This window comes from Manis javanica, chromosome 16, assembly GCF_040802235.1.
Source record: "Manis javanica isolate MJ-LG chromosome 16, MJ_LKY, whole genome shotgun sequence".
Lineage (NCBI taxonomy): Eukaryota > Metazoa > Chordata > Mammalia > Pholidota > Manidae > Manis > Manis javanica.
In genome coordinates this window covers 52,493,243-52,515,714 of record NC_133171.1, presented here as the reverse complement: position 1 = coordinate 52,515,714, position 22,472 = coordinate 52,493,243, and the positions used below count along the sequence as shown (strand labels likewise).

Here is a 22,472-nt window from a genome sequence, read left to right as displayed (position 1 = left end):
AGAGGCCTCAAGAAAAAAGTGCCTGTGTTGGCAATTCAAACATTAGCCAAGGTTAATTCACATACTTCCTCTGCATTTTAGACTCTTAAAAATCAAAAGCCTAGATACACAGATACAGTTAAGAGACAAATAATAAAAATAATGTGTAGTACATATGACAAAAGATGAATATTCTTAATATCAACATTAATATCTTAAACTAAATAATCTTTGTAGGAAAAATGGACAAAAGGACATACATAGGTAATGCAAACAGATAATGCATGCAAAAATAAATCCAAAATCAAATTTAAAGAAATATATAATATAAAAATAATCTAGACTTCATTAATTAACCAAAAAATGCAAATTAAAACATCCATTAGGTGCCATTTTTTTCCTTTCTGCATTGGCAACAATTAAAATGAGTAATGATATCCTAAGGCTACTGAAGTGTGGGGAAATCTGCCTTCTCATTCACTATTGGAGGGAGTGTAAATTGGTATAACCTTTCTGGAGGGAAGTTTGGCCATATATAACAAATGTTAAACAGCATTGCAATTCTTTTTCTAAAAAATTAATCCAAGATAGTAGGACAAATGAACAAATGTTCACAAATTTTTGTGTATAGGCAGAAAGATGGACCCAACTGTCTTTCAAGACATTTAAGCAAACTTTAATCACCTGCCTCCATTAAAGAATAAGCTTTGCAAGTGTAGGGAACCTTTTCTGCCTCATTCACCACTGCATCTTTAATGCCTAAAACATAGTTAGTGCTCAAAAAGTGTCTGCTGATTGAAAAAATAGGATAATTAATCAAGAGGGGATTCATTGGTTCACTCATACAGTAGAGTCATCAGCAGCCATTAAAAATTAACAAATAGTAATAGTGAATGTTTATTCAGTTATTGAGCTTGTACTTTATGCTACATCCTATGCTAAGGTTTCCTCAAGGACCATGAAATTAATCTTTGCAATAAGCCTATGACATAAGTAGATACTATTACGCATAGTTAGGACTTTTTTCATTGAAATATACTGAAATTTAACTAAAATTAGCTTTGGAAAGAAAAGGAATTTATTGATTCTTGTAACTGAAAAGTCCACAGGGTAATTCAGGCTTCTGATTTAGTTGGATTCAAGAACTCAAACAATGTCTTGATGATTTAGTCTCTCTCTCTCTCTCTCCATCTCTCTTCTTTCCTCTGCGTGGGCTCCATCCCCAGCCTAAATCCACATGGAGAGTTCCTCTGTAACTTTAGGCTCACAAGGTCCGAAGGACATTTGATCTCAGAAGGCAAAGCTAGCAAGTTAGCCCAGGGAGGGCCCTGGCTATAGCCAGGATAAGGTTCCCTGATTAAACCTAGTTATGTATGCATCTCTGAGAAGGCCTAAGTGCAGGAAAAATAGGATCACTAAAGAGAAGCGGGGCAGATGAAAAGCATATCCCACTACAGATGCCTCCTGTAACAGATGAGGACACTGAGGCACAGATTGGCTAAGTACTTTCCCTAAAGTCTCAGACTAGAAGTAAGAAGTCAAATTCAAACTCAGGCAGCTTGACTTTGGAGCCCATGATTTCAGTGGATGGCTAATGTTACGTGTTAACTTGGTTGGGCCATAGAGTGCCCAGATATTTGGTTAAACATTCTGGGTGTTTCTTTAAGGGTTTTTCTGGGTGAGATTATTTGAATCAGTAGTCTGAGTAAAGCAGATTGCCTTCGCCAGTGTGGGCAGCCTTCATTTCAACTGTTAAAGGCCTGAGTAAATAAAAAAGCTGAGCAAGAGCGAATTTGGTCTCTGCCTGATGGCCTTCAAGGTGGGATGTCAATCTTTTGTCTTCAGACTTGGACTGGAACTTCTACCATTGGCTTTTCTGTTTCTCAGGCCTGTGGACTGCAGATCTTAGGACTTCTCAGCCTCCATATTTCATGAGCCAATTCCTTACCATAAATCTCTAAATATAAATACATAAATATAAATGTATATTTATAAATATATAAATAAACCTCATATATAGTCATACTTTACATAAATATAAAACCATATCTACACTTTATATATATATATAATATGGTTTTATATATGCATAAACCACATATAAAAACTATATATAAATCACTGTTGTACATTGAAACAAATATATTGTATATCAACTGTACTTCAGTAACAAACAAATAAAACATGTATACAAAAAAATTATATATCCATGGTTTCATATACAGGTGAGAGATACTGCAGGTTTGGTTCCAGACCACCACAATAAAGTGAATAATACTGCAATAAAGCAAGTCAAACGAATTCTTCAGTTTCCCAGTGCATACAAAAGTTGTTTTATGCTATACTGTAGTCTATTATAAAGTGTGCAATAACATTATGTGTAAAAAAAATGAATATGACTTAATTAAAAAATGCTTTATTGATAAAAATGCCAATCATCATCTGAGCTTTCAGTGAGTTGTAATCACTGATCACAGACCACCATAACAAGTATAATGAAAAAGTTTGAAATTTTGTAACAATTACCAAAATATGACAGACACAAAATGAGCAAATACTTTTGGAAAAATGGTGTCAATAGACTTGCTCAATGCAAGGCTGACACAAACCTTTAATTTAAAAAAAATGCAGTATCTGTGAAATGCAATAAAGCGAAGCACAGTGAAATGAGGTATGCTTATATATCCTGACCAACAGGATATATGTCATATATATCTCTGGCAAATTCTAATACATTTAGCTACAAGCCAGTACTGCAAAGCTATATATGCATAGATATGGAAAATGTCCACCACATATTTCTAAATTAAGAATAATCAGCTAGAGTGTATTATGTGTCGCATGACCCTGTTTACATAACCACATACAAATGAAAAGCCTGGAGGGTTACATACCACACTGTTACCAAAGGGTGTCTCTGGGGGTGGTATTAGGGAGGGCTTTTGCTTTTTCATTGCTTGAATTTTTTTCCCCATAAAGGTCAAGTTTTTCTTGGAAAAAGAGTATTTCCATTCCTGAAAAGAAATTTAAATCAGTACAATCAAATTTCACACCAAAATGGGTGAGAGCAGTAGGGAAATCAGAAATTGCTTCACAAACATGAGAACACAAGACATGAAATGGCAGCATTTTCTCCTCTCCTCCATCGCACTTTTCAGTTTATTCAATTTACTTTTAGGTTCCTGAGAAGGGCTGGAGATGGTATGCTTGGTTGCTCTTCTTTTCCCTTGGCTCTGAGAGTTTATCCATGCTGCTGGACTGCAAGTGATGAAAAGAATAAACTGCACATCAGAAAACTCAAGGGCCAGAAGGAACCTTACAGTAGATCTGGTTCAGCAATTTAAAAAAAATGCTTTCTTTTCCCCTTGGAAAACCAGACCCAAGAGAGGGAGGAGACCAGAAATGAGAATACGTGCTCTCTGAGAGCCTGGTTGGAAAGACACTCATCTAACTAACTGTATCATTTTGCAGAAGGGTCTCAGGGTTTCTGCTCTTGTACCACACATTCCTAAATCTACACAGATGAGCTTGGATTGTATCTTTTCTAGACTTTAAGAGGTTGAGCAGCTCTTAGGTGACAGCACATGTGACTGGGCAGGGTCTCTGCCTCCTATGTAGGTGAAGGATGGCCAATTTTCTCATTCCTGGCAACCCAATCCCTTCTCCCCGCTTTTCAGGATTATTGAAACTGACTCTCATTCTCCCCAGGGGTCACAGGGTGTTACAGGGTTCTCTGGTCTCAGGACTGGGTTGGGCTTAAGGGACACCAGAAAGAAGAGCTGGGCAAAATAACTCATTGGCAAGGCAAGTAGCCTTTGTTAAGATCATGGAATTAGGATTGGGATTAGGTTTGAAATCTAGGATTACATTTTATAGATAATATTAGGATTAGGATTAAGATTGAGGCTAGAGTTTGGATTGGACCTTGGGCTAATAACAGGTTAGAATGAACTGTAATAGTGAAAAGGCTTCAACTAGGAGTTGGAGGAGTTGTGGGGTGAGGATTAGAATCGGAGTTGGATGACCAACTGCTTTCTCTCATTTCTCTACAAGCTCCTCCTTTTGGTCCTGTGTTCTAGGGCTAAGGTCTCTGAACTTGGTTATCACCAAGAAAGCAGCCCTTGTGAGCCCCTGCTCTTCAGGCGTAACTGGCTCTTTTCCATACAACCTCAGTTGCTACTTCACAAGCTCTGGCTGTTGAAGCATTAATATTATCCTTTACTAGACCCTACTGAGCGTGTATATGGATCCTTTTAGGTCAGTAGTGATTGCAAACTGTCCCCAAGAGTCATATTACAGGTTCATCTGGAATGTAATCCACACTAGAAAATACTCAAGACATTTATGACAAAAGCACTTCTGCCAATTACCTCCACACTTTGGTCCCTGAATTTGATGGTGCCCTGAAATTTTACGTCCTCTCTGAGCTTTTGGCCAACTAAGTGGGCATGTTACAGGAATCAGTTCAAGGGTTTTTGGATAGAAACCTTGTGAACTAAGAGTGAAGAGTTAGCTAGCTAGGAACATCATAAGAGGAAGCAGATGAACACTGGGTCTCACCTCATACAACTACAGTGTGATGAAAAGCTCGGAGTTTTGGTGTCTTCTAGGGAAGGTGGGTGGTGGTGACATTCCCCCAGCACAGTCTGATTAGGATGCCAATTCATATATGGGCCTCACATTGATTTAACAAATTATTGTGCCTTTTTAATCATTCAACAAATATTTATTGAATGCCTACTAAATGTGCCTTGAGCATTGTGTATATAGTGGTGAACAAAACAGACATGATCTTTGGAGAGGAGACACACAAATAGACACTGAATTGTAAGCTGTGAAGTTCCCACTATCACAAGGGAAAATGGTGCCATAGAAGACAAAAAAGGGCAACATAATTTTAACTGGAGCTGGGGGTCAGTGAAGACTTCTTTGATGGAGTACTGTTTAAATTTAGGCCTTAAATAGTCTAAGGAGTTTGTTGGAAAATTCTTGATCATGTCCATGGTTCTTTAGGCTTCTGAATTTTAGGCTGTGATTTACTTTTTCTTGGTCTGTGGTAGATACCTTTGGGAATCTTGGCTAAGAACATAGCTGACCTTTGAGATCTGCAGGCACAAAGATGGGCCTTTGGCAGCCATGTCTGCATTACAAAACAAGGAGCCTTGACTACTCGATGCTCCACTGGTAAAGGTGACTGTACCAACAATAGACAATTTGACATATGCTAGGCCAACAAGGTTCTTCCTCCAGGGAATTGGGATTCATAGATACTAATCTCTGCTGGTTCTTGAAGTGAGGATAGGTAATCTTAGGCAATCATGATATACTATGTTCCCAGAGAAGCAGTGAAAGCAGGTCTATAGAGAATGAAGTAGCTTCGTAGAAAGCAGTAGATTAGGTTCTATCAGATTATTTCTTTGATTAATTTTTTTTCATGAAGTTGTTTCTGTGGGTTTCTGTTACTTGCAGACAAGAGCCTTGACTAAAAGTGGCATTTATTAGATTTGCTCTTCCATTTAGTAACCATGGATTGAGTTTGTTTCAATGCCACAGAGATTTGTGGATCCAACAAGCACACAGAATGAGCAAACAGAATGGTGTACGGCAATAAATAACATTTGGTAATAAAACTAATCTAGGTAATACCCTCTGAGGCTCCTGTATCCCCACTGGGTCAGCGGTACATAGCAGCTGTTTCTAAGGGCCAATCCTTCTGGAGCTAGGTTTTGTGAGAGGAGACAAACATGGCTCTATAACGGAGATTATGTGGGCTGGGGAAGGAGGGACCAATTCTGCCTTATCAGAGTATGTGGAAGGCACTGAAGAGGTAACACACCTCTGAAGGGGCAGGAAGAATAGGCTGGGCAAGAGAGAGGAAAGGCAGCTGGGGCAGAAGGGAAGTAGAGGGACAAGGCCTTAGGAAATGCCATGTACATACTGGGTGCTCCCTAAGTATTTGTTAAACTAAGAAACTGACTTTAAGACAAATAGGCAAGCAATTTGTAAGATGACAATCACATTTAATATCAAATTTTCCTTTTCATTTTTGGGTTTCCTTTTCCATATATAAAAGAAAATCATCAAGATGCCAATAGAGAGTCCCACAAATTATTTGTTAAACTCAAAGGCTGTAAGTTTTCACAAATGTGGCAATTTTATGTCAGTTTAAGTGAAAATTTAAGGGCAGCAAAAGTCCAATGAGAGCTAGGTGTGGTGTATTTCTTCATCCATTCTATGGACTTTTGGCAGGAATACTTACTGAAGGCTTGTGAAAATCCACAAAATTGAAACTAAGTATTACACAAAAGAAATCAGCACTCACATTTGGAAGAGCTTTGACTTTAAGTGGCTTGATTTTTTTCGATCGTCTGCATCATCAACAGCATCTTTAGGAGCATGTTAAACTAAATGTGATCCTTGCTTTTTGGAGGATGAAAGTGACATTAACCATAACAAGTCCACAGAGCATGCTCAAACATAATGGTATATATAGAAATAAAATGACATTTGGTAATAAAACTAATCTAGGTAATACACTTTGAGACTCTTTTATCCCTGTTAGGTAGAGGGGAAACAGCAGTTATTTCTAAGAGCCAAGAAGCCTTCGTGGAAGTAACAGGGACTTTTAAGTTCTCCCATAAAGGCCTCAGTTGGGGGGGTCAGCTCTCCAAGAGGTATGGTGGGCATTTTTTGCTTGTTGAAATTAGTCATCAACAATCGTCTTCCACTCACGATTGACTGGACCACAAAATGAGTTCCGGATCAAAGCCAAGGGGCGCTAAAGGACTAATTTTTTAGTGGCTCAAACTTCTTTGGTTACTTACAATTTCCATCACTGACTACTTTCTAGGTCCCCTCCAGAAACCAGACATGTCCACTCCAGGAAGAAAGGTTCTCCTAGCCTAAGTATAGCGAGTGGATTTGTTTCTGAAGAAGGGGGTTACCAATGGAGAAGGAGAGGCAAAGAACCTAACCAAGAACCAACCCCCCACAACTCCCTCGCTGGGGCGAGGAAGTCAAGGGACATTTTCCACAAGTCCATCACTGCCAAGAAGAGGGTAGTTCTCCGAGTAGAACTGGGAGAGTGGGTCAGGTAGATAGATTTCCAGGGGGTTGACAGTTTGGGGAGCAATGCTTTCCAGCATCGCCCAGGACCGAGAAATTCCGGTTCGGAAACCTCTACCGCAGCTGAAAACGGCTGGACGGAGACGAACTTCCGGGTTCGGAAGCGCTCCCTCCTGGCCCCTCCCCATACCCAGTTGCAGGGTTTCCGGGCGCATGCGCAACGTTCGGCCGCTGCTCAGGGACTGGCCCGACTTACCCTAAACAACTAATCCGCTCTTTCTCCCATCCCCACAAGCCCCAGCTTGGGGCGTACCATTCGTGTTCAGGGGAGGTAACGCACCCCAGAGTACTCAGAAGCCTGCTCCCCTCCTTCTGAGCGGGGAAAGGTAAGTTTGCCTCAGATTTTAAAAGTTCCAAGAACACGAAAGCCCCAGAGGCCTGTCGCCCAGTAATAGCCCGACGCTCTCGGCTCTACACCGCAGCCCCGCACTCTTCCTTTGAGGCGCTAAACAAAGTGGCACGCCCGGATCCCAGCTGATCAGCTGGTGGGCCTCGGCTGCGGCTCCCCCGGGCGAGACCATTGTGATTCCTTGGGAGGGGTGCGTTAGGCGAGGAGGGGGCGGAGCGGCCATTGTCCGGTCAGCGCAGTCTCTGGGGGAGGGGTGACTGTTACGGAGTGAGCGGGGCCCGGGGCTTTACAGCGGCCGCTGCTACGCAGGAGCCGGCGCGTCCTTCACAGTGCCGCCACCCGGGACATCGCTCTGGCTGGGAGCGGCGGTGGGAGCTGCTGAGGGCGCTGGGTCTCCCCTCCTCCCCCACGGCCCTCGGTTCGCTCGCACGCCCCTCCTCCTCAGCTCCCCTCCCTCTTCTCTTCGCACCTCCCCCGGTCTCCCCGTCTCCGCAGGCCGAGTGGTGCGGCCCGCCTCCAGCTGACCGGCCTGGAATCCCGGCTCGGATCCCCGGACTCGCGCCCGCCCGCGCGCCCGCTCCCTCCCCTTCCCCCCGCCCCGAGCCCCCCGACGCCGCCGCCGCTGCGTCCTTCGAGCGGGGCCCGGGCCCAGCAGTCGCCACCGCTGCCGCCACCGAGCTCCGCCGCCGCCAAGCACCATGGGAGACGCCGGGAGCGAGCGTAGCAAAGCGCCCAGCCTGCCGCCTCGCTGTCCCTGCGGCTTCTGGGGGTAAGTGCCCGGCCGGGTGGGGCGGGAGTTGGGGGCGCAGGCGCCGGGACTGCCTGGGCAGGCCTCGGGGAGGGCGGAGGCCGGACCAGAGGGCTGGGCCCAGCCGGGCCTGCGGGTAGGGGCTAGGGGCCGCGTCCCGGGGAGGGCCGCCGGTTGGGGACCTGGGGTAGGCAGAGAAGGCCCTGCCCAGGGTGAGCTGCCACCCTCTGGGACTCGCCTGCCTGAGGCTCGGCCAGCCTGGGCCTTGGGTAAGGGGGGCAGGGCAGCCGGGAGGGGTGAGGGGCGGCGGTGGCATCTCAGGGGGGAGCAGGGGTACCCCCTTTCTCCCTGCCTTTCTGAGTCGGTGCCCAGGCACCAGGAGGGTATTTCCTCTGACTTTTTTACCTCCCCTCCTCCCTGTCCCCCAGAGACTTGCATCATCACTTCCTAAATTATATCCCAGTGCCCCAGTTGGGTTTTAGGAAGCTGTTCATACGTCACCCATTTTTAAAAACGAGTCCAGGACCCAGGCTGGGTAAAGTTAAAAGACTGTTGAGGTCTCACCTTTATATAAAACGCGTTTCAGAAGGTATGTAAAATTTCCTTGTCAAAAACAAAACCTCAAGTCACCCTGGCTTGGGAACATGAGAGCCAGTTTACTCAATTGGCTCAAATTCCCCTAACACCCCCCACCCCCCATTTTTATATGACAAAAAATATTCACGTTGGCCAAACTGTATTGTGACTTGGCCATCCTGTGTTACAGTGAAAAAATATGAGTTGGGAAGTGAACTTTTCCACCTATAGTTACAGTTTAAATACTCCTCCCTAACACCGAATTTCATGGATTGCCACCCTCTCTTACCTAACAGGTTGCCTCCATCATACTGTTATGACTCTAATTCTGTTGTCTTTGGAGACTTTGAATGCCAGCTTCTGTGACTGAAACCTTTTTTCTTTTTGTTTTGTTTTCCAAAGACAGTATATTTGGAGATGCAAAGAGGCAATTAAGGATATGGTCATTTCTGGCTAGGACATCTTGGGAAGATGTATTTTATCTTTGCTGTATCCCAGATCATAGGAATGGTTACAAATAAAGGCTATAATTTTTGGGAGTGCAGAGCAAGGTTAGAAAGTGGATATTAATGCAGATTTCTCTGGAATTTGTCAAATCCAAAGGTTATGTTGAAGAAGTAGATCCTTATTTTCTCATCTTTATGCCCTTTCTCTAAAAATTCTTAGTGGAAGGATATTAAGTTACGGCATTGCCAGAAGTTCTGAAAATGTGAAAATGTTTTAGGTTCTATAGTCTCCCTTTTTTGATTTGAGAATAATAATTGGGTTATTTGCTAAGTGCTTTAAGCCAATCTAATCCCCACAAGAATCGGTAGAACCATTATCTATTTATAAATGGGGAAACTGAGGCTTAAGAGGGTGGATAACTTGCCCCTTGCGTACAGGGAGTTTAGGGTGGAGCTGGTGAGCTCTTTAGTGTGCTTAGTACCATCACGTTTATGACAACGGTCTGCTGTCCTGGAAAAATCTGGGTGTCACAAGCCTCAGATTGTAACTCATTATAAGGAGACATGTGGCTCAAAGAAAGTAGCAGCCAATGGCATATAATGCCCAGGATATATCAGAAGTCTGTTTCCTGGCAACAAATTTATGTCCTTGGGATCGTTAGGAGTGGAACCCTGTTGAAAGAATTAGAACAAGATGGAGAAACTAAGGAAATGGAATGGCTTTTTACTCTTAGACAGTGGAGTTCTTAATAAGGCCAAGAGAGTTTTTGATAGTTGCAGAGAGGAATAGTTTACACTAATGCCACACTTGACCTATAAGCAACCAGGGCTGCTTTTTTGATACTTTCAGTCTGGCACTTTTTATGAATTGCTGTTTCCCTAATAGGATAGTGAGCTCAAAACTAATATTTTATGGTGAGAAGTCTTCTTTTTAATGTAATGTTTTAATCTTTCCTTGAAGGCGTTTGTAGGCACCTGTGTAGTTTGTTTTATACCAATGTATAATGAAATTGCTGCCTAGTTTCAATCAGATTATTATGACTGACTTTGAACTACTTCTTTATTCCATGGGTCACATTCATGTTATGTTCGAAGTAAACTTAGAATATATTCAACAAATATTTGAGTGCCTCACAAATATTTGACTGGGGGACGCCGGCCCCCTCCTTGGGAAGTAGGGGCACAGAGAAGTAAAGTGAGAGTTACAGTAAACTGTTTGAATTGGTACAGGTTGTGATGGCAGGGGCACCTGCCTAATGGAGATGGAGGAGGTAGGGGAAGGGAGCCTGGAGGAAATGACACCATCCTGGGCCTGCAGGAAGGGTAGGAGAGAATGGCAATCATAGGGAGAATGTTTCAGGCATGGATAAAGGCCTGGATGTGAAAGAGCGGACTACACATTTCAGGAAGTGAGTTCATTAGGGTTGATTGGTATATTGTGAATGGGGGATTGGCTAGAGATGAGGCTGAGATGGGGAGAGCAGTTGGTGATAGAGGGCCCTATAGGTAGGTAATGTTTAGTTACGTCTTTGGACTTTTATCCTGAGTGCATTGGGGAGCTATTGAAGAATTTTGAGCAGGTAGTGATGTGATTTTCTTTAATGGTGAAAGATTATTGGTTGATCTTGAAGGTGGCCTTGGTGTGTGTGTATGATTGTGTGTGTCTATGAATGTGGTGTATGTATGTTCCTGGGGGGTGTTGGCAGAGGTACACAAGGCTTTTCAGTGGGAGTAATCCAGGTCAGCTATGATGGTGGTCTGTACATGTATAGTGGCCAGAGAGAGTGGAGAGAATGATAGGTGGGAAAGTCATTCAGGAGGTATCTTGCTTTTTCCTTTCAATGGGAGTGAAGGTAAGGGTGTTCTCTAAAAGCTTCAGTCAGCATTGCGTTTTGTGGAAGCCAGAGGTCTGTAAAGTAAGCTAGCCAGAGCCCCACACCCAGTCCTTTGCAGAGGAGCCTCTCAGTAGAATGTTCTGGTACCAGCAGACTAAAGGCAGTTCCTTTAGGATTGTTTTTCTCTCCAATAACTTAGGCTACAGGTCTTGCTGCTCAAAATTGTCCAGTAAGGACACTAGTCATTGGGGACGTGGATAAATACAAGAGCTTTTAGGTCTGTCTTGTGAGAATGCAATTAGAAAGGAGAGTGCCAAGAGGAGCACACAATCCAAATGTGCTAGTGCTTAGAACAAATAAACTTTCTAGTTATCTTCCTCTTGGTATGTATATATTGTGTAAGTGTGTGGGTAATAAAGTTACTCTTTTATAGAGAAACCATCTCTATACTGGGAAACATTGCTGCCTTAGAAATCATTGAAAATTTATCTCTTTATAAAAGTTGGAAATTGTTTATATACACATGTACATACAATATTTTTAGGGTTAATGACAATAAGCAGTTTTTTCTTCTGAGTCTTGGACTTGAAACTTTTAGTGGAATATGAGCATTTTCTTGGCTCATTTTAGGCACTCAGTAATCATGCAAAAACATACTAGTTTGTAATTGTCAAATCGGAAGTGAAGTCAATTAGTACATTTTCTTTAGTTGGAGTATATGCATATAAAGAGCACTTTTAAGCTGTATGGATTTAAGTGGTATTGAAACTATGTTTTAAATTGTTTAGACTTTAAAAATATACTGAGGTATGTAGATTCTTCACAGACACTCAAAGTTGTTCAAAGAGCAGACCTAAAATACTATAAGAAAAGGCAGGAAGAAGATGAATAAGAGTATACTGAGTGTATTAAGGATAATAAAAAGGATAATTAGGTAGGGTGGGGAAAGATGGACTTTCTAATTTTACTCAAGTGTAAAAATCCAATTGCTGTTGATATTTTACTTTTACAATTGGAGACAATATACTGAAATGTAAAATTATGGAAACCTCAGGAAGTACTATTTCATAAAAAAAGTTTAAAGCATATAAATGTCCTGGTATTTAGGGAATAATGAAATATTTAAATAATTAGGTAAACTTGTTTTGATTAAAAACTAATGAATTACATCATAAATATTACATGGGTACATTTTTTCAGGGAAATAGATTTTATTAGTACTTCCTTTTTGTGATCTATCCTGTTGAAACATTTTACTAACTAGCTAGATCTTCTAGAGAATGATGCATTTTAAATAAATATGGGGTTAGGCAGAGATCAAGGTAATCTGACAAAATACATTCCATTCCTGAAACGGTTACTAGTAGAATGCTGACTGAACATATGATCACGATTTGTTTTATTCTCTTTTCTTTTGGCAATCAGAAAATACTAGTTAGCTTAAACAGAACCAATCTCTTCCCCTCTTTTATATATAAAAATTTTATATATATATATATATATAAAATTTTTTTTTTTTTCCCTGAGCCCAGGCTTTGGGAATTGATGTAGAATTCTGTTTCTGTCACTTTGTGAGTCATCTGGCTAGTTAAGTTTGGCTCCGAGCAATGTGTGGCCCTTATACTCATTTTGATTCTTCAGTGTCAGTCTCCCACTTGGAGCATGTTGCCACACTTCAGCCAGCTTAACCAGGGCTTTCAAGTTCATGTGAACACAGCATGAATCACTAGTTGATCGGTAGAATGTTCATTCCAGTGATGTCACTAATTATCCTTTGGTTATAAACCCCCCTTAAACATTCCTGTAAAAACAAAACAGCTCATTTGTGCAGTTTTACTTTGCATCTTTGAGTGTTGTGTGCCCTTGAAGATACAACGTGGTCTAAATGATGAAGGATTCACTGTCAATATGTTGATCTACTTGTCCCATTTTCCTGATAAACTTCGGATATCCAGGAAATATGAAAATTTGCCCCTTTCATGTGATGGAACACAGGGACATGTGTACACACCCACACCCACACAAACACACACACACTCTCTTTAAGAAAACATGGTCTTTGTGTACACTTTTAGAGTTATATCCAGTTAATGCATAGGTCATATTGCTCTTTTAATATTCTCTTCTCCCTGTTCACCCTTCCTCGTGTTCACCACCTCCAAAAGGGAAAAACCCAGTAAGTTGTACTGAAAAGTTGTACTTAAAGTTTTGACTAAAAATCTCTTCTTAATCCTTACTGATATTGAAGTTAACATTAGTTTTCACAAATCAACCTTTTCCTAGCTGGAAAAACCAGAGGACTAAGAATCCTTTGAAATGAGTAAAATTGGTAAGAAAACACTCCAGCATATTAAATGTTATTTACCAAGAGCAGAGTACTGAGTAAGAACTAATATAATTTTGATTTTTTTATTAGGCTATAAGGAGGTTGTGTCTTTCACACTTTGATGCAAATTTTGAAATCCAATAATTGTAGATCAAGATTGAGGTAAAAAATTATTATTCTTTTTGAAGAAAGGTTAACTTTGGTATCTCAACAAATTCACATGTAGGAAGTGACTGGTCACAACCCAACACTTGTGTAATTTTAATGAAGCACTTAAAATAAATCCGGATTCAAGCATGCTGGGTGGTGTGGGACTTTGTATCAGAGCAGTTTGCAAAAGAGGGCCTTCGTTCCAGCTGGGTGGATGACACTGATATCACTCAGTTTCTACCAAAGGCTTTGAGAAACAGGCTGATCCTGCTCTGGGCTGAGTCCCAATATAACAAGATTATGTTGCTGCATGAGATACTTAGACATAAAGAAGAAATTTCCTCCGTGTGTTAAGCAGAAGAGAGGTTAAGCAATTTTATTTGAAGTTTAAATAACCAGAATCTAAGACTGTATTCTAGAATCGTGCTATCCAGTATAGTAGCCACTAGCTACATGTAGCAATTCAAGTTCATACTAATGAAAATTAAAAGAAACCCAGTTCTTCAATTATACATTGCTATATTTTAAGTACTCACTGGCTCAATAGCTAGTGGCCACCCTATTAGGAAACACAAATACAGAACACTTTATTGAGATATAATTGACATTCAAAATTATTTTCTTGGGAGTTCTCCTGTATTCTCATTCTGGAAATGAGGGGCTTGTCTAATTTAACTCTAAATTCCTTTCCAGCTCTAACATATTTAATTTCCGTTGGGGGACAGTAGTGCTATTGTTAATCCAGATTACTGGGAAGTGTGCTTTTGATTAGTTTTGGGAATTAAAATTTAGGTACAAGTTAATATATAATTTGAACCTTTTTTTAAATGTTAGTTTTTGAATCAGTCATTTTTGTTCTTAGTACTGTTAAACTGGCAACCTCAGAGACCTATACAGGGATATGTTGAATTAATAAATAATCAATTTTTTTTCTCTTTAGTGAGAGAATTTCTGAAGATATTCCCTTGGACTTTGACTTTTTTAGAGGAATAATTTGTTTTTAGTAATGTAAATCTCCTATGGCAACTTTCAGTAAGTGCTTGGGGTTAAGTGGATTGGGTTTTCTGAGAAACTCAAGTCCCTGTATACATAGGAATGTGGAAGCTAATAGAATATCCAGTGGTGGGGAAAAACCAAACTGATGCACTAGGCTAAGAGAGTGGCATAAAATGAATGAAAATGCCGTGTCATCTTTGAGACTAGGGGACAGAGCTGCAAGTAGTGCTGGACAACTGAAGTGGCTGCAGCTGTTAATCAGAGGAAGGAGGAATGCAGTTGGAAGAAAAGTACCAACTTCCCGCATTTGTTCATTCAGCTGTGCCAGATGCCCTATGTCACAGGAAGGTTCTCTCTTGTCATAGGGCAGAAGCATGTTCTGGGAGGGTCACTGATGCAGCTTGCTATTACTGTGGTTTGGTGGAGGGGTATGGGAGCAGACCGAACCACAGCGTTTTGTATTTCTAGTTTGTGGATAGGCTCTAGCCTCATTGTCGCCTCATTAGTGACCTGGCAGAGAGTGAAGTAGGTGATTTTGTACTTGGGGGCCTTTTGGGGAGTGCTGTTTCTCATTTCTTTCTGCTAAACTGGAGTGGTGTGGATTAACAGTTACCTTACCTACTTCTTGGACACACTGGTAAGTTGAAGTAGATTTATGTAAAATAATCACACTCTAAGCTACACCTCCTGGAAGAAGTATTCTGATCATTCAAACGTATCACAGATACTCTTCCCACAGTCAGGTTCTTGGCCAGGTATTTAATTTTCTCTTACATGCTTGCATTGGTAGCATTACTGAACATGTGTGAGGAGGTTTCTGTAGCTTATCCTAACAGGAAAAGTAGAGACAGGAATTTGGAGAACGTAGATTGAGTGGACGGCTCTACTGATCATTATCTGTGCTTTCAAATATGCAATCTCTGCCTACTTCAGGTCATTGTTTTTCAATTTCTAACCTTTTCTAGGGTACCTTATGTGAGTAGATGTGCTGGCAAAGTTATAATTCCAGAATTATATCTGAAAGAAATTTTTTTCAACATAATGAATGAGACACAAAGTAGATTGAATAAATACAACCATTTTAAGCTGGCCAGAAGTATTTTAACCAGCCAGAAATAATAAAATATATACTGGAGGTGGAAGAAGGTGTGGTGTATTCCAGGGTGAGTTATTTCTAGATTTATGATTTCTTGGTTTCTGTGCCTGGGGAAGCATGGATGGTATTCTTGTTCTTAGATGCCACTGAAATCCAGAAAACCAGGTTTTTCAAGTCTTCATGTGTTTGCATATGAAACTTTGCATTTATATACAAAATTCTCACAGCATATGACTTCATACAGTTTTACCTGGTTTGCTTTCCCCTTTTAATATAACAGAGCTGTGCTACTCACCTTTAAAAACAAAAGAATGTTCTTGGATGTTGATCCACAAAAATGCTTGCTTAGTGGAACTTTTGTTTTAGTTTTTGTTGGGCGGGGGGCTGGGCAGGGGTTGGAAGACATGTTCATGTAATCTCTGAGGCATGTAGTCCTAGTTTCTGTGAATAGGTCACTGTTACTAGCTCTCTCTGTCATCCATGTCCCACCCTGTGCACTACTGCCAGTATTGTAGCACTTCCAAGATGTGTTCACACCTTGCGTTTATTTGTAAGGCTGATCTTTTTCTTCAGTGCATACTGGGCAGAAGCTAATCAAGGAGCAGTTGCTGTGACTTCAATAATAAAGACAGAATCTTGAGTGAAAGTAGAGTATTGCTTGGTGTATCCTAGAGTCTCTTAAAGGGGTTTATCTTATCAGTAATAATCAGTACAGATTAATTTAGAAAATGATAGCTACAGTAAAACCTGTTCTTTGGAAGTGTATGTCTCTCATTACTGCATTTTCTTACCTTTGATTTTAAACTGACTAGATATTCTAATCCTGTAGTCAAAAGCCCCCTAGATTTACCTGCATAGTTTTCATTAAAGATGAATTAGATATATTAGAGTAGTTTTCATTGTAGATAAATAGCTTTCATTAGATAAATTAGATAAATGGTTTTTTTGTTGGATGTAGGGACAGGAAGAATGGATTATGTCAGTTTTGTGTGTAAACTTGGGTACAGAAAAGTCACTGGATAGATCTGTATCAAGCACCAGATTCAGATGTGAGTTGGAAGAGTAAAGACACAGTAGGTGGTCAAAGGAAGACTTGAGTGCAAGGAGGGATAAGGATGGGGAAATGTGAATAAAAGTGGGTGGTGGAAATTGGGAACTAAAATGGGTTGTGGTCACTAACTTCTAGTCCAGGTGTAACAGGTGGCCTCATCTGTGTGGGCTAGAGAAACTACCGTGAACAGGTGGTGAGTGGGATTAAAGAAAACAGTCCATCTATCTTGAGTGTAGGGTTTGAGTCTCCTGGGCTCCTAGAGGGGAATGCTAAAGGTCATAGGGTGAAAGCTGTGGTGCAAATTCCAAACTAAAGTTTACTGGAAATGGCAGCATTCAGTAAATCGGTCTTCCATCTGTTAGAACACCATGGACTCTTCTGCTGAGTCCACAGGCACCTTCTCAGCCAGTTAAAGGATGATTCTTTAGGTCTCTTTGCAGCAGGCCATGGAGACGTAGTCTACCTTCTTTCCTTTGTTGGTATTGCTACAACTAGCTCCATCCTTGGGACTGATTTCTCTTCTTTTCGACCCCCAAGCCTGGTGGAGAGTTCAAAAAAATTTCTTGAATCTTCTGCTTCACTTGCTGTTCTTGGAAGAACAACTCTCAAAAGCCTTTCTCTTTTAACAGGTTTTGTAACTAATACATATGAAGGAGGTAACGTTAAATCTTAAAGAATTTAATAGTAGTGCTGCCTGGTGAATAAGATCTTTCTCTTTTTCTGAGAGGCTAATGAAGGGCCCCCCCTCATGAAATCCAGGCTCTTCTAAAATGCCTCTGAGGACAAAGGGCATGCTGATCTCTTATCTCCAGAAAACCAGCTGAGTCCACTGGGTGGGCATGGGCTTTGGAATCAGAATCCTGGGTTTAAAACCTTACTTTATAACTTTCTACTTAGCTTTGGGCCTCTATCTTTAAAAAAGACTATCTTAGAGTTGATTTGACATTATTAAGGGCTAACTTCCAAGCCTTGAATGAAGGAACATTGGTGGCAGATTAATAGATGCTCAACTATCTTGCCTCAACAGGGCGATTTGCATTTATAGTAATCTCCAGACCTAGTTAGTTGATGTGTTTTCTGACAAGCCTTTGGGCCAGTCTGACTTTTTCCCAGAGCCTATCCTTTGTTTAGCAAGCATTTGTTAAGTACTCTCTTATGTGTTCTGGGCTCTGCTAGGCATGATATATCCTGCTCTGCCTTTTGTCCTAAGAAAGCTCACAATTGAGGAGAGGCAGACCAATAAACTGACAAAACACCATGAGGAAAGTGCTAGGGGAAGATCATCATAGAGCACTGATAGGGCATCTTACTGAGCCTGAGAGTGGAGGATGCCATCTCTGAGGAGATGGCACTTAATTTGAGTAGAAAGATGAGCATGGATTAACTACGTGAAGATGGTGACAAGGGGATTTCCAGGCAGGGGGAACAGCTTGTGTAAAGACAGAGAGGAGGGAGAAAGCATGCTGAATTCAGAGAATTGAAAATAACGACTCACTATATTAGTTGCAGTGTATGGCAAGAGGCGAGATGAAGCAGGCGAGATGAGCAGGGGTCAGTTATGAACATACTTGAATGCTATGCTGTTGAATTTAGATTTTATCCTGGGACCACTTAAGGATTTTAAGCATGGATGACAGATGATATTTATGCTTCAAAAAATTTACTCTGATAATATAGCGGGGTTTTAGAGGGGGTAGGTATGGTAGCAGAGTCTACTTAGATCATTTAAATCTTTCTGGGCCATGGATCCCTTTGGTAGTTGGATGAAGCCTGTGTACCCCTTCTGAGAATAATGCGTAAAAGAAAACCTCTGTGATTACAGAGGAACCCAATTAGATCTAAGTACACTTCTTTCAATGGACATTGGGATCTGTGGACGCTAGATAGAGCAGCCTTGTGTGAATGTCTTAGTAGGAGAGCTGAGAGTGAATTCAGTCAGAAACCTGGGTATTTTAGTCCATTTGGGCTGCTATACCAAAATACCATATACTAAGTGGGTTATAAACAAGAAAAATTTGTTTCTCACAGTTTTAGAGTCAGGTAATGTAGTAAGGCACTGGCAGATTCTGTGTCTGCTGAGAACCTGCTTCTTCCTCTTTGATGCTGTCTTCTCACTGTAACCTGACATGATGGAAGGGATAAGGGACCTCTCCCGGTCTTTCCTAAGTGCAATCATGAAAGCAGAGCCCTTGAGATCTAACACCTCCCAAAGGCTCCACCTCCGTGCACCATGACATTGGGCATTTGTATTCTATGTATTACTTTTGGGGGGACACAAGTATTTTAGTCTATAGCACTGGGAGGTGAAGCTCAGGCATGTTGGATCGAGGATGGAGTGGGGAGTAGAAAGGAGAGGCAGCAAGAGTTCTGACATGGGCAACTGGATGAAAGGTGGTGTCAGTTACAGATGGTGGGTATAGAAGTTTTACTTAGAAAGGGGTTATATTTTGAAAGATCATTTGTGAATCCATGTGAGTGTATACACATGTCAAAAGTAAACTGTAAACTAAGATTTGTGCATTTTATTGTATTACTGTGATAAAACAAAAAAAGGTGAAATTACAGAAACAACCATTTTGTCAGTGGTATGCAGAGTTTTGTTTGGTAGAAGAAAGTTTATGCTTTTGAAGTCCTTCAGTTGAAATGATTCTGTCTGGAAGATGAGTGGGTTGTGAGGAAGTTTAGTTTTAGATAGGTTGAGTATTTTTTTTTTGTGTGTGAATTAGATACCATGTTAGTGTATGTCTTAGATCTTTGTTCCACTTTTTTTTATTGAGGCACAACTGAGTTTACTGCACACATTTCAAGTGTACTTTGATGAATTAAAAAAATTTTCTTGGAGCAGTTTTAAGGTCACAGCAAAATTGAGCAGGAGGTACACTCTGCAGCCTTCCTCATCAGTATTCCCCACCTGAGTGGTACATTTGTTGATAGGTGATGAACCTGGACTGACACATCATTTTCAGTCAAAGTCCATAGTTGACATTAGGGTTCATTCCTGGTGGTGTACATTCTATGGGTTTTGTTAAATATATGATGACATGTATCTACCATTGTAGTATTACATAGAATGGTTTCACTGTGCTGTAAGTTCTCTGTGCAACACCTATTCATATCCCCACTCCCCAGCATCCTGGATATTTTGACTGTCTCCAATTTTGCCTTTTCCGGAATGTCATATGGTTGGAGTCATATAGTATGTAGCTTTCTCAGTTTGACTTCTTTCAGTTAGTATCAATGTGAAGTTTCTTCCACATCTTTTCATGGCTTGATAGCTCATTTCTCTTCAGCAATGAATGATAATCAGTTTTTTGGATATGCCACAGTTTATCTGTTGACCTACTGAGGACATCTTGGTTGCTTCCAAGTTTTGAATAGTAAATAAAGCTGTAACATCAGTGTTCAGATTTTGTGTAGATGTAAGTTTTCATCTCTTCTGGGTAAATACCAAGGAGAGAAATTTGCTGGATCGTATGGTAAGATTATGCTTAGTTTTGTAAGAAACTCCCACCTTGTTTCCCCAAGTGGCTATACTGTTTTAAACTCCCGGCAGCTATAAATGAGAGTTTGTTCCTATTGCTCCACCTCTCTGTCAGCATTTGGTGAGGCCATGGTTTTGAATTTTGGCCATTCTAATAGGTGTTTAGTGGTATCTTGTTTTAATTTGCAATTCACTAATATATGATGTTGAGAATCTTTTCAGATGGCTTATTTGCCATCTGTACATCTTTGGTGAGGTGTCTGTTCAGATCTTTTGCTTATTTTTTAATTGGATTTATTTTCTTACTGTGTTTTAAGACATCTTTGTGTATTTTGGATAATTGCCTCTAATTATCAGATGTATATTTTGGAAATATTTTCTCCCTGTTATCTTCTTTTAAGTTTGATGGATATTTTTTTATGTACAAAATGATGATCTTTTTTATATGTATGCACTTGTATAACCACCACCTAGCTCAGATTGATGTAAAGTACATTTCTGTATGCCAGCAGGACTCTTCTTGTGCCCTATCCGAGTTGATACGCCCAGCCAGTTCTGACCTTTGTCACCCTGGATTAGTTTTGTCTTTCTGAATTTCGTAAATGGAATCATGGAATATTTACTCTTTTGTCCTTGGCTTTTTTTTTTATTAAGGTATCATTGACATACAGTTGTATGAAGTTTTTTTTTTATTAAGGTATCATTGATATACACTCTTATGAAGGTTTCACTAAAAAAACAATGTGGATATTACATCCACCCTTATTATTGAGTGCCCCCCCCCCATGCCCCATCAGTGTAGTAAGATGCCACAGAATCCCTATTTGTCTTCTCTGAGCTACGCTGTCTTCCTCGTGACCCCAAACACACCGTGTGCACCAATCATGATACCCCACAATCCCCTTCTCCCTTCCCACCCGCCTGCCTCCACCCCTTCCCTTTGGTAACCAGTAGTCCCTTCTTGGAGTCTGCGAGTCTGCTGCTGTTTTGTTCCTTCAGTTTTGCTTCATTGTTATACTCCACAAATGATGGAAATCATTTGGTATTTGTCTTTCACTGCCTGACTTACTTCAGTGAGCATTATACCCTTTAGCTCTATCCATGTTGTTGCAAATGTTATGATTTGTTTCATACGGCTGAATAGTATTCCATTGTGTATATATGTACCACATCTTTTTTTTTTTGGTTAAGGTATCATTGATATCCACTTATGTCACATGAAAAAACAATGTGGTTACTACATTCACCCATATTATAGAGTCCCTGCCTATACCCCATTACAGTTACTGTCCATCAGTGTAGTAAGATGCCACAGAGTCCCTATTTGCTTTCTCTGTGCTATACTGTCTTCCCTATGACCTCACGGCACCATGTGTACTAAACATAATACCCCTCAATCCCCATCTCCCTCCCTCCCCATCCACCCTCCCACACCCCTCTTGTTTGGTAACCACTAGTCCCTTCTTGGAGTCTGTGAGTCTGCTGCTGTTTTGTTCCTTCAGTTTTGCTTCACTGTTGTACTCCACAAATGAGGGAAATCATTAGACACTTGTCTTTCTCCACCTAGCTTATTTCATTGAGCATAATATCCTCCAGCTCCATCCATGTTGTTGCAATTGGTAGGATTTGTTTCTTTCTATGGCGAATAGTATTCCATTGTATATATGTACCACATCTTCTTTATCCATTCATCTACTGATGTACAGTTAGGTTGCTTCCATATCTTGGCTGTTGTAAATAGTGCTGCAGTAAACATAGGGGTGCATATGTCTTTTTGAATCTGAGAAGTTGTTTTCTTTGGGTAAATTCCTAGGAGTGGGATTCTGGGGTCAAATGGTATTTCTATTTTTAGTTTTTTGAGGAACTCCATATTGCTTTCCACAATGGTTGAACTAGTTTACATTCCCACCAGCAGTGTAGGAGGGTTCCCCTTTCTCCTCATCCACACCAGCATTTGTATTTCCTAGTCTTTTCTATGTTGGCCATCCTAACTGGTGTGAGGTGGTATCTCACTGTGGTTTTAATTTGCATTTCCCTGATTATTAGTGATGTGGAGCATTTTTTCATGTGTCTGTTGGCCATCTGAATTTCTTCTTTGAAGAAGTGTCTGTTTATATCCTCTGCCCACTTTTAATAGGGTTATTTGCTTTTTGGGTGTTGAGGCGTGTGAGTTCTTTATATATTTTGGATGTTAACCCCTTTTCGGATATGTCATTTATGAATATATTCTCCCATATTGTAGGATGCCTTTTTGTTCTGTTAGTAGTGTCCTTTGCTGTACAGAAGCTTTTTAGCATGATGTAGTCCCATTTGT

General features: G+C 40.7%; 1 protein-coding gene and 1 long non-coding RNA gene across 3 annotated transcripts in view; one reads left to right on the top strand and one right to left on the bottom strand.

Annotated features, from left to right (window-relative positions):
* Positions 1-668: 668 nt before the first annotated feature.
* LOC118969767 (uncharacterized) lies at positions 669-7,440 on the bottom strand. Of its 2 annotated transcripts, none has more exons than XR_012126188.1 (5): positions 7,301-7,440; positions 6,302-6,399; positions 3,152-3,237; positions 2,874-2,993; positions 669-1,936 (listed from the first exon to the last, which is right to left on the bottom strand). It is a non-coding gene; the product is annotated as an uncharacterized lncRNA (long non-coding RNA). The 2 variants fall into 2 exon arrangements; XR_012126187.1 differs by lacking the exon at positions 7,301-7,440 and adding an exon at positions 6,804-7,139.
* ZFAND3 (zinc finger AN1-type containing 3) overlaps positions 7,285-22,472 on the top strand; it is a 450,342-nt gene continuing 435,154 nt past the window's right edge. The window contains exons 1-2 of the mRNA XM_037004525.2: positions 7,285-7,430; positions 7,949-8,222. Of these exons, the coding sequence (XP_036860420.1) occupies positions 8,152-8,222 (71 nt within the window). The 5' untranslated portion in view covers positions 7,285-7,430; positions 7,949-8,151. The remainder of the gene's footprint in view (positions 7,431-7,948; positions 8,223-22,472) is intronic.